General features: G+C 38.0%; 1 protein-coding gene across 1 annotated transcript in view; it reads right to left on the reverse strand.

Annotated features, from left to right (window-relative positions):
- LOC122805814 (dentin sialophosphoprotein-like) overlaps window positions 1-13071 on the reverse strand; it is a 230051-nt gene that overhangs the window by 100800 nt on the left and 116180 nt on the right. Inside the window, exon 2 of the mRNA XM_044076073.1 lies at window positions 3953-4040. Within this exon, the coding sequence (XP_043932008.1) occupies window positions 3953-4040 (88 nt within the window). The remainder of the gene's footprint in view (window positions 1-3952; window positions 4041-13071) is intronic.

Here is a 13071-nt window from a genome sequence, read left to right on the forward strand (position 1 = left end):
CACCATCTCCAGCAAGAACTAGCCCCATCATTGAGCACACTATTCAACCACAGCCTAAATACAGGCTTCATTCCAGCAGAGTGGAGAACTGCCATTGTCATCCCCTTGCACAAAGTTGGTGCTATTACTGACCCTGGAAACTATTGCACCATTAGCTTGACAAGTCTGATCCGTAAGGCCATGGAGAGTATTATTATAGGCCTCATAAACAAGGACATGGACAATCTCCAAGCACTTGACTCCATACAATTCGGATTTGTCAAGGGTAGATCTTGTCTTTTGAACCTGGGTGACTTTTTTGAGACTGTCACCAAGGCCCTGGATGAGGGAAAGTCAATACATACAGCTTATCACCCACTTGGGCAACATCAAAAAGCTAACTCAACTTGACGTAAATCCCTGTCTCATCAGGTGGGTGGCCTGCTGGCTCACTGATAGGACCCACAAGGTCAAAATAAGTGCCTCTAACTCGACAGCAGAACTTTCACTAGTGGTGCTCCTCAGGGATCTGTCCTGGGACCCCTACTGTTTGGCATCTACTTCTCAGATGTCTGGGCAAAGACAAAAGGCCTGTGGCTGACCAGGTTTGTGGACAACCGTAGGTTGGGTGCTGTCATTAACTTACCAAATGATGTTAACATACTACAAGAGGGTCTCACAACAACAAATGACTGGTGACAAAATCATGGCCTTAAGTTAAATGCAAAAAAATGAATTATCGTACCATTCAGCAAAAACATGGCCCCTACTGTTTACCACATCAACGGTAACCCCCTAAACATACAACCTGTGGTGAGAGACCCCGGGTTCTCAGGTTGATAACAGCCTCACATTCGACCATCATGTAGCAGCAGTGGTCAGAAAAGCCTTTTACTTGATTTATCTCATCAGTAAAGGGATTGAAAAGGAGGTTATTACCTCTCTGTACTCCTCCCTCATTAGGCCAACAATTGAGTACAATGCCCCATTTAGTATATACCTCTCCAAACACCTGCACCAACTGGAAAGGCCACAGAAATATCTCACAAAGAGAATCCATGGCCTCTAACACCTGTCCTATGTGAACAGGCTCAAATCACTATCACTCTACTCTGTATCATATAGATTGCTCACAGGTGATTTGTGTCTTGCCTACAAGGCAATGCCGGACCCTGCCTTACTAGAGATGCTCCATATCCGTAAGTTTAACTCCTCGCGCATTACCCAAGTGAAAGGCCTAAATCTAATATGCGACATTAACAAAACCTGCAGGAGAGACAGGTTTGTCTCCCAGATACTGCCCCTTCTCTGGAATAGACTCCCCGTACACGTCAAACAGAGTACGTCTCTGACCCTCTTCTAGCACAACCTTGATGACTGGATGGGAAACCACAAATTTGTCCCAGGGGTTCCACCTGTGTCCCTCATTGACAGGGGTGACAGGTGCTGACTGAGGTTTCTTTTTTGGGATAAACTCTTGGCTAGGCTTGTAAGGGCCCCAAGGCCATTATCCTAGTAACCTGCTATGATCCTTTAAAAATGTGTTACTCATATTTGAATTATTGTTAATGCTAGAGAGGATTTCTAGGATTTTAGAGGTGGTTTTATTGTGTATATCTAACATTGATTTGATTTTGTCTTGAATGAATTCTTTACATGTTTATATATCAAGGCAGCTATTATTCTGCAAGTTATAGCTAGCTATCAGATAGTCAGCTGAATGTAATTTGTTTCCATTCAGAAACTGGTGCCAGTATATCAACTTATTATCCTTTTACTCTAGCATTTTTCTTATGTTAAAAGATATTAAACATTCACTGGTAAAAGCTATCGGGAATAATGTTATTAATAAGTCTTTGGTTGAATAATTTGAATTAATAAATCTTTTGAATATTAATAGAATTTGATTTATGAGAGGAAAGAAAATTAAGTTTGTCATTCAAGGTATAGTTTTTTAGGGCCAAAGTGAAGACATTTCTTTCAATATTTGTAAAATTATTAATTATTGCTTCATTATTACCATCTGTTATGTTTTATTAATTGATTTCCAGCAAAAATATTATGATGATTTTAGCCACATAGGTATTACATTAATAATAGACTTGATTTAGTATATAGATCAATGTTAGGAAAGCCTATACTGCCCTCATTCCAGCTTGTTGTATGCCAGTGTAAGTAAATTCTCGCTTTTTTAGGCTACCATAAGAACTTAAGTAATAAAGCATTTATTTTCTTTATGACTCCTTTAAATACGATTTTTGTGAATGTACTGACTATAACTGCTGCAAAGAATACTTCTTACTGATAATATTGCTATTTGTACAGTTTTAATACCTTATATTAGTTACAAAATATTTCCTTTTGTTTATCTTATGCTTTTTAAGTTTACTTTTTAGAAAATGGTCAGGAATGCAGGATGTGTGTAGGTTGCTATAGATGTGACAGTCCTCATGGAGTAGGTGTTAGAGTTAGCCAGGTAGATGGCATTCAGTAGAAATAATCACAAACAGCCTTTTCTGGTGTTCAGTTTCTGGATCCTGCACCTGGGGCTGCTCTTGCCACCAACCTGTGTCTCCTGTGGTATTAACTGGGGATTCAAACAAAGCTCTTCATTCTGGTTACTTCCTTTACACATCTTCACTGTTGTTAGATGTGACTGCCTTGTACATCTTCACAAACACACACACACACACACACACACACACACACACACACACACACACACACACACACACACAGTTTTTGTGATTCTGCCAACTGTCAAACACAAAGTACACCTAACTGCTTAAACCTCCCCTGCTATATCTTATTCTACTCTGTCTACTTCTTCCACCTTGTTTACTGCATTTGCAGTGGCCTGCATTATTGTAATGATTCTCTCTAGATCTGATTAGTCATGTCTTTTCCTCACTGCTGTAATGGGAATTCTGAATACCTTAGCCAGACAATTCACAAAAGTTAGGCCTTTTGCTATTACTTACAGATTTTTGATATTTTTTGTGAAGTAGGTGCAACTTGGGAGAGTACATATTCGAAGTGGGCCATTAAGTATACCTTTCCCTATTGTCCTACTGTTTGCAGCTAGGACATGTGATCTTCTGCAAGATGAGGTGAGAAGCTTGTTTATCCTTCCTCCAGCCATACCGATGAGCTGATTGAGTGATGAAAATCTAATCTTGACTCTAGCCAGATCCCCAGGTAATGAAATTATTATACATTTTTGATGTAATGGCATAACCTGATAATTAAATTCCTAGCCGTTTGTAATTCTCAAAGTTTTTTTGAGAATTGTTACTGGAGTGTTTTTTTTTTTTGTTTGTTTTTTTTTTGTTTGTTTAATAGGAATGTATGGTCTGCAAGTCAAACATTTAGTCCATTCCTCACTTGTGTTTTTTTCTTTTTGCATGTCTGAAATGATTGTATCTGAGGAGTGGTTTGACCTGTTGATTACCACGTCATCTGTGTATGGTCAGACCTGTTGATTACCACGTCCTCTGTGTATCCAAGTTATGACACTGCTAGGTAGATTGAAGCAGAGGATGTTGATGAACATACCAAAACATTGAGGACAATAGAACTGACCCTTTTTGGTACCCCTTTTGAGCAGGGTCTGGATGGTATAAGGAGGATCTAGTTTTAACTTGTCAAAAATCACTTTGAAAGAAAATGGCTAAATGAACCTGTGGCACTTTTACTCAATTCCTGTTACTATGAAGTTACTAAGTCAAAGGCTTTGGTAAGGCTAAATTTAAAATGGATTCTGAATTACACCTTTTACAGTCTGACATTCAGACATAATTTTCCTATACCGAGAAGAATTTTAGCAGTGCAATAAAACTATTTTATGGTTTGTATTGTAGAATTTTAGTTACTGATCCTTGAGCATGAGACTAAATTATTCCTTATGAAGTCTATTAGTATGTATTATAATTCTGCAATCCTCATACTGTCGTTGCTTCTTATGCTGTCTTACCTTTGCGCTAGAGGCCCTGGACTCGTAGTAGTTGTTTGGGAAGTCTTCATGGTTCTCTGTGGTGTTGTATACTGAGATGATACAGCAGCTAGTGAATAAATGTAGAAATATCTCCTTTTAAATATACTGTTATATGAATATTTGTCATATGCCTAGAAAATGTGAGTAGGACATCAAACATTAATCAGGGGCTTGCCCCAAAGTAGAGGCTGTAGACCTCTTACTATGGCACAGCAAATACTGAGCTTACAAATTTGCTTATTCAAGTTACCAGATCCTCTGAGGAACATAGGATATGCTGTAAGCTAACATTTAAAGAGTTAATGTCTGTAGGATCAGAAGATTAACTTTTATCACTCAAATTAGTTAACAAGATTTATGATACATTTTACTCTGCATTTTTATTTTCTTAATTTCTGCACAATTTTATTCTTTCCATGGAATTCTCAAGACAAAAATCAACATTGTATTGATATTTCTAATTTGTCACTTTTGTTCAGTTATTTTCAGTGTCATTCACAGTATTTTATAAATGTAGTTCAGAAAGCAGTAGCAGGTGAAAAAGATATGATACTTTTCAGATCAACTACTTAACTGGTGAATAAAAGTACTTCTTGCATTATTCAGGGGGACCCATAATTCTACAGTACAGATGTATATAACTCATTCTTTAGGTCCATAAACTCTAAGAAGGTGCTAACTGTGAAACAAATATGTGCTGGGCAGAATGAAAATATGAAAAGTCATGTAACTTGGAACCAGTCTACAACGTTAACCCATACATGAAGTAGTTATAAGTGCTTAACTGAGGTATTCCATCTACTGCATGATACATTTCATGTCATGATGTGAAATGAATGGACATCCCCTAGCATTTTGTATGCCATAGTTAGAAGTGTATTTTTTATTCAGTCTGGCACCATAGGGGAGAGGAATGGGGGCCCTAACTGCAGCCCAGGTGACTGTGATTTGATGATTGGCTCCAGCAGAGAGGAGGAAGAAGAGTGAAAGGGTGTTGCCCCCTCTCCTCACCTGGGGGGTGGGAGTGGGGTTTGCATCCACTCTGGGTCATACTGATCAGGTGCAGTTGCCCTGGTGGGGAATATGGAAACCATCTTCCATGCTTGAGGTACGGATGGGGATGCATGAACAGAATGCCCCTGGCAGAAGTGAGGGGGTATCCTTCTCAGTCAATCCAGTGCATGTCCCTTCTTCGCACTAAGCTAAGTGTCCATGGGGAAGTTGGGGCTGACAAAATAATAATAAAAAAAAATCATGAACCACCCCCAGTGCCTAATGCTACCTTAGTTGACCATTGCCCTTCTGATGAAAAATACATAGGCTTATTTCCTGAGAGGAGGCGGATGATTGGCATGCAGCAGTGGTAAAGTGAAGCAAAAAAGTGCATTTCCTATACATAACAAAAGTTTGACTCCATACAACAATTCTGATGTTCTGCTAGGTTTCTTGTATATCAACTTTACATTAACCCACAGATCCCCATGCCAAACAAACATCTTATCAGAGAGCCACCAATTGAAAAAATGGATCCCAGGGTACCCCCTAAGATGGGGACAACCCCTCTCTTCATGCAATTTCACTGCAGGATGACTGTCTGTAGCCTTATCTACAATCTTCCTGCATTGCTAAGAGTATAAATTTATAGCTACCCTATCACCCTTATCTACATGATGCCTTTTAAAAACATAACTATTCATAGATATATGCATAATCCCTGTTGGTGTCCATAGACATCAGTAAGGTGGGGGATGCTTAAGAGGTCCCTATCATAGTGTGTCTCCATCACAAGAAGAAAAAGAAGTTTTAGAGTTCTGCACAAGTTAAGACATTAAATGTTGCTAATATCAGTAATTAATAACCTGATATGGATTGCAGCATAGCAGAATACTATCATAATAAAGAAGTTGTAGTTAAACAAAATAACTTTTTGTTGTGCATGTAAATAACATCAGCCAAAATTAGATAAGCAATAATTTAGTATAGTAATTTTAATGTGAACTGGGACTGTACAGGACAGAATATGAAAAGATAAAATTAATTAAACAGACATAAGAGTTCTTGATACATTAGTGGACTGGCATCCTTTTCAGGATTAGTTCTCAACACTATGTCTCTGAGTACTTGGAAAGGCCCTGACTCCCCTGAAAAGGTATTATTGAATGAATGCTTCTGAGAGGCTTCAACTGTCAGAAGGCACCTGTAAAATCTGAGTGGCTAGGCGTCCATTTGATGACCACAGGTACACCAAACTGAATCAAGAAGGAAAGAAATATGCTCCCCTGCTTCTGGATGTCCCCCTACCAAAAAGGAAATCCATAGTCAACCTCAAATAATGTTGCCATGTGAATAAGCTATGCCAATTATTATAGCATCATCAAAAATACCCCAGCACCTAAGATTAAACTAACTAGGTAGTTTCTTTGAAGGCACTGTGACCAGATGACTAACTGCAGACTTTACAGTTGAAACATATTTTGTTAGCCATTACAGGCATACTAAGCTGAGGGTCCTGAATCTCTGGGGAAGGAGAATATCTGCTTGCCCCCAGGACAGAATGACCTCACACTTATACTTAAAGTTAATAGGGGTATGAGGGTGCATGGGTTTGCCTTCTTCACCACAAAATACTTGTTTTTATGTTTTAGAGGAAGTCAGCATGATTTGTTAATTGTGGAATCTGTGCATTCTTTGTTTTGATGTGATTCCAGATTAAAAGGTAATTCTGCATGTGTGCAGGTAAATCCAGTGAAGTATGGAGTCGGACCACAACAGCTGTAGGTGACAGTCTGTTGCAGCCCATTTAGAACTGAAAAGAAGCTTAATACTTTGCAGCATGATGATCAAAGAGAGTGATAGCTTTAATGAAATTTACAGTTGAAACTTGAGCAAAATAGCTTGGGGGAAGTGCCAAAGGAAGTGAGAAATATGAAGTGAAGACTCCTATTACATAAAGTTATGTAGCCACAATAACTGCTGGCCTGATGTGATAACTGGTTTTAGTATTAACCAGCAGGTTGAAACAAATTACCAATGTGGATACTGCTCCAGTCCCATACTTAAAATTTGTATCACTTTAGTTAGATATCAAAGGTGTAACTAGATTCATGTGCCAGAAGGAAATCATCCAGCCAGTGCCAGATGAGTTACAGCATACTCCTCAACTATCCCTGATTTTGTCTCATATTTTGCACTTTCCCTCTTAACATTTTTGATTTTCTGGTAAATCACTGATGATTACAGTATATCAGTAAAGTCAAATATTATATTTTCATACTTATAAACAAAACAACTGAGTAGCAGCATACTATAAAACAAAAAGAAAAAACACTACTCAGGAATCACAAACCAGAATGGGGCAACTCATTAGACTCAGCTGGTTGGTTTCTAATGATGCTCAGTTTTATGATGAGGTTAATAAGATGAAACCTATGTTCCTCGAAAAGGGGTTATCCTGAGGATTTATTTGATACATTGGCACAATATGTAATGAGTTCCAGGCGCACTAAAAATAGACCTATGTTGTGCCCTTGTGGTGGTACTACCAATGATGATGTGATATCAGCTCCCTCTGTTTCATCTAATGACCTTTCAAGAGCTTTGGTTTTACCTTATAGTAAAGCTTTTGATACCTTGAAAGCAGACATTGTACAACATTGGTCTACCATCTTTTCCTGCATGGGTCTTACTGGTAAATTGGAGACTTTACCCACATTTGTATTCAAGAATAGTAGAAATATGAAAAATATCTTTGAATAGCAAGGGGCCTATGATGACAAGTTTATAAATCAGTTGGGTATGAAGAAGTATGGTTCCTGTAAACAATGCAGGTTCATTCTTGAAGGCTCCAGTATACACATTCATTGTTACCCACACATTATTCCTGTGAAGAGTCAATATAACTGTAACTCTAGGGGAGTAGTATATGTGGCTGTATGTGCTTCTTGCCCATCATTTTATGTTGGCAAAACTATTGGGTCGTTAAAGCCATGAATTTATCAGCACACATACGCTATTCGTAAGTCTAATCACACTAATGCTTTGTTCAAGCATAGCTTAGTTTGCAAGCATTTAAAAAAATGCTCTTTTTCTATCCTTGAACAGGGAGAACAAAAACCAGTGGGGGGGGGGGGGGGGTGGGGTGATTGGGAAAACCTTCTTGAAAAAAGAAAATTCCATTGGCAAGTCCTACTGAACTGCACTTGTCCACCTGGTATCAATGATGTAACTTCTTTAAAGCCCGTTTTAAAAGGCAAATCTTTATGTATTATTTAATTTTGTTTTAACCTTATTCACTCTCCTAGTGATATTATGTATATATTTTTTTTCCTTCACCATAAGTCATGTTTACATGTATAACTTGGAATGTTGGTAGCTTTATGATTTTAACTGCAGTAGTTTTACCAATGGTGTATTTTACTTTAAGGAAAAAAGGGTGTGTTTTTGGTGCCTTTTTTAAAATGGCTGTATTTAAGCATTGTTTCCTTTTGGTTTTACTCTGTTTCTGAAGAAGTTCCTTACCTAAGTGAACAAAAGCGCTTAAACTGATGTTTTTGGATGTAATAAATTCTGGTTCATGATTCCTGAGTAGTGTTTTTTCTTTTTATTTATTTTATAGTACTCTGCTAGTCCATTGTTTTGTTTATAAGATTTGGTTTTGTTTGGCATTTCAGGATTCACAACCTGACTTACATCTACTTTCTGGTCTTTCTACAACTTATTCTGCTGCCAACACCAACTCCTCTGGGGATTTAACACTACTTGTGCGCTGTATGGATCAATTGCGTGACTAAGTGGAAACCCTAACAGGTATTTTGAGCCAGCGTGTTACTGTGCAGGCTGGGCAGTTCAACAACATGAACAATATCTCAACTGTAAGGGATGGTACTGCTTCTAGTAATGAATGTGAACAATTCCCTCTTCCAAGTCGTTTGGATTTTAACAATGGTGCTTAGGGGACTATTAATTCTGTTCCTGCTTTGGACCCACAGGATGACATTCAGTCTTGTTTGGAGGACAAATTTTTGTTTGGGGATACTGCTGCAGCTAATTTGCACAGTAGCCCTGCACAAGTGAATGACTCTGACATTATACTTGATTATAAAATTAAGTGGTTTGAGAATTTAATTTTTAAATATAAATCACTACTGATAGACACTTCTTTTTTGCGATTTTGTATATCAAATAAACATGTACCTAAGGGCCTTCAGATTTACAAATGCCCCAATGGGATTACTTTTGGCTCAGTTTTACACATGGAATTATTGGATTTTTTTCAACCGTACTGGGATAGAACTGATGAACATCATGGTTCAAGATAACATGAGATGGCTCACTACTTTGGAGGACGAAGTGCGTAACTTGGACCTGGACATCAAGGGTGATTTATTATTCCCTCACCGGTTAAATGACTGCAGAGATATTTCAAGGAAGGTGCAGGATCATGAGGCTGCCTCCTTCAAAAGAAAACAAAAAAAGATTGTGAGGGACAACATGATTGCATCAATAAAAGGGTGTACCCTAACCCACCTGGTGGCAATCATCAGAGGGAGGTTTTGGACGATCAGCCCACTGACCAGCGTCCCCCTGATGTTTCTGATAATATGGGTCCTAGAAGATGCAAAAGGCTGGAGGAGAGGAGAGAGAGGCTGGGGTGTGCTGATGGTGAAGTCGGTGGTAGTAATAATCAGCAAAATAATATCCAGAATAACAACTACAACTCCCCCAGGCAGGGTTTTCAGTAGAACCAATGTCCGCACTCGTGGTATTGGAAGTAATCATGTATGAACTTTCTGTGTTCGAAAATGCAGGTACTGTGAATATTTTTGCATACAAAGGTTTTAAGATCTTTAACTATTCTGCTCTATTACTGAGGCTGTGGGCTCTGTTTTACAAAAAGGTTTTAAGTTGATGCCTTCTAGGCAACCCTCTGTAGTGGACTTGGTCACAGAGCTGAAACTATTCACTAAGAAGTTGAACTTGTCCTGCATTTTACCACCAGGCAATGATAATATCCCTACTTTGAAAAGATCTATTGTCTTCAACCCACCACTTTTACTGAGTATTGATGTATTTGAACATTTATGTGAAAATAACATCAGGGAGTGGTTTTCAAACAATGGAAAGTCCAAATTTTACAACTTGGAGAACATGCACTGTTTTCCCTGGCTAAAGACAATAACATCCGTATCATGAACCCTGACAAAGGGGGTGGTGTTGTTGTCATGGACAAAAACTTGTATTCTTCCAAGATGTTTGAATATCTATACAATGGGACATTTTTTGTTGAGATTTCTCTCAACGAGATAAATATTGCTTACCATGCCATCGATTTGGCCCTAGAAGATATGTTTATTACATTTGACATTACATTTCACCTTAGGGAGCACCTTTTTGTTGCTAAACCTAGAATTTCTGGTATTTTTGGTATCCCTAATGTACAAGCCCGTGAACAACCCACTACTTAGACCTACTGTTGCCTCCGGAGGTTCAAACACAGAGCCTTTGGCTAAATATGTTGATCACAGACTTAAATCTTTCTCTATGGACAAACCCCACATTCTTAAGGAATCTTGCCATTTTTTGGAAGTACTTTGTTCAGTGCCCTATGATGATGCGGTCATTTTGGTTACTACTAACATAAAAGACTTATACTCCGTCATTCTTCATGGGAAGGGTATGGAGTTATTCCATTATGCTATGGACAAAGAGACACATTTTCCTAATAATGATGTTTTACTGTTATTGCAATGCATGGAATTAGTTCTTACTAATAACTTTGTCTACTTTGGTGGTGAATACATTAAACAGCATATGGGGGATTGCCATGGGTGCAGCTTCTGCCCTATTTTTGCAAACATGGTGTTGTGGTCTTGGGAAACAACCAAAGTGTTTAACTCATCCTATAATGCCTATTTAAAATTGCATTTGAGGTATTTGGATGATATTTTTATTTTGTGGAGTGGTGGTGGTGTTGAATTATTGGACATGTTTATTCAATTCTTGCAAGGTACTACGAATTTTTTGGAATTCACTTGCCAAAATCATTTTTCAGAGATTAGTTTTCTTGATATTCTGGTAAGCAAGGATTCCATTAATAATTGCTTTTTGTCCAGTATTTTTAGGAGGTCCACCTATTCTAATTCTTTTTTACACTTTTGACAGTCAACACCCATTGTGGGAAAAGCAGAACTTGGTAGAAGGGCAACAAATTAGACTGAGCCGCTTGGTTTCTAATGATGCTCATTTTTTGATGAGGTTAATAAGATGAAACATATGTTCCTCGAAAGGGGTTACCCTGAGGATTTATTTGATACATTGGCATAATGTGTAATCAGTTCCAGGCACACTAGATATAGACCTATTTTGTGCCCTTGTGGTGGTACTACCAATGATGATGTGATATCAGCTCCCTCTGTTTCATCTAACAACCTCTCAAGAGCCTTGGTTTTACCTTATAGTAAAGGTATTGATACCTTGAAAGCAGACATTGTACAACATTGGTCTACCATCTTTTCCTGCATGGATCTTAATGGTAAATTGGGGGCTTGACCCAAATTTGTATTCAGGAATAGTAGAAATATGAAAAATATCTTTGAATGGCAAGGGGCCTATGATGACAAGTTTATAAATCAGTGGGGCATGAAGAAGTGTGGTTCCTGTAAACAATGCAGGTTCATTCTTGAAGGCTCCAGTATACACATTCATGGTTATCCACACATTATTCCTGTGAAAGGTCAATATAACTGTAACTCTAAGGGAGTGGTGTATGTGGCTGCATGTGCGTCCTGTCCATTATTATATTTTGGCAAGACTGTTGGGTCGTTAAAGCCACAAATTTATCAACACACATACGCTATTCGTAAGTCTAATCACACTAATGCTTTGTTCAAGCATAGCTTAGTTTGCAAGGATTTTAAAACATTTTCTTTTTCTATCCTTGAACAGGTAGAACAAAAACCGGTGGGGGTGACTGGGAAAACCTCCTTGAAACAAGGGAATTCCATTGGCAAGTCTTAACTGAACTGCACTTGTCCACCTGTTATCAATTATGTAATTTCTTTAAAGCCTGTTTTAAAAGGCAAATCTTTATGTATTAGTTAATTTTGTTTTTAACCTTATGCACTCTCCTAGTGATATTATGTATTGTTTTTTTTTTTTTTCCTTCACCATAAGTTGTGTTTACATGTATAACTTGGAATGTTGGCAGTTTTATGATTTTAGTTGTAGTAGTTTTAACAATGATGTATTTTACTTTAAGGAAGAAAGAGTGTGTGTTTTTGGTGCCTTTTTTAAAATGGTTGTATTTAAGCATGGTTTCCTTTTGGTTTTACTGAGTTTCTGAAGAAGTTCCTTACCTAAGTGAATGAAAGCGCTTAAACTGATGTGTTTTTGGATGTAATAAATTCTGGTTCGTAATTCCTGAGTAGCGTTTTTTTCTTTTTAATAATTTCATACTTCTTATTTTTCAGAAAACCCTTATTGTTGCAAAATCTTTTATTCCGCTAACTTTTTTATGTGATACAGAAGACATAGCCAGTCTACAAGTGGATAAGTTTAACTCTAACTTAACCCCCTCTCTTTCCTCCTGCAGTCACACATCTACACCCCCTGCAAATCTCGCATGAACAAGTCCATAAGGCACTATCCAGGGTCAAGAACACTGCTTCTTTGAGGTCAGATAACATAATGGGCTGGTTACTGGCCAGCCTGAAGCAGGACCCATCAGACCCAATACAGAAGCTATTCAATGTCAGCCTCAAAACAGGCTTTGAGTCAGATGAATGGGCAACTGTCACCCCTTACAAAAAGGTAAACCCTTAATGATAACCAGTCATATTTATAAGACTATAGAAAATATAATTATGGTATTAATAAAGACGTGAGTAAACTACAAAGTTCTGACCCAAGTCACTTCCGATTTGATAAGGGCAGATCCTGTCAACTTAATGAGTTGACTTGTTTGAGAAGGTTACTGAAGCAGTGGATGAGGGCAAATTAGTACATACAGCATATACAGACCCTGTAAAGGCATTCAATACATCCCACACTGTGGTTTCATAGACAAACTATCCTAACAAAAGTTAATCCCTATGTAACTC

Source organism: Protopterus annectens, chromosome 7.part0 (assembly GCF_019279795.1).
Source record: "Protopterus annectens isolate FY-2018-M chromosome 7.part0, PAN1.0, whole genome shotgun sequence".
Lineage (NCBI taxonomy): Eukaryota > Metazoa > Chordata > Ceratodontiformes > Protopteridae > Protopterus > Protopterus annectens.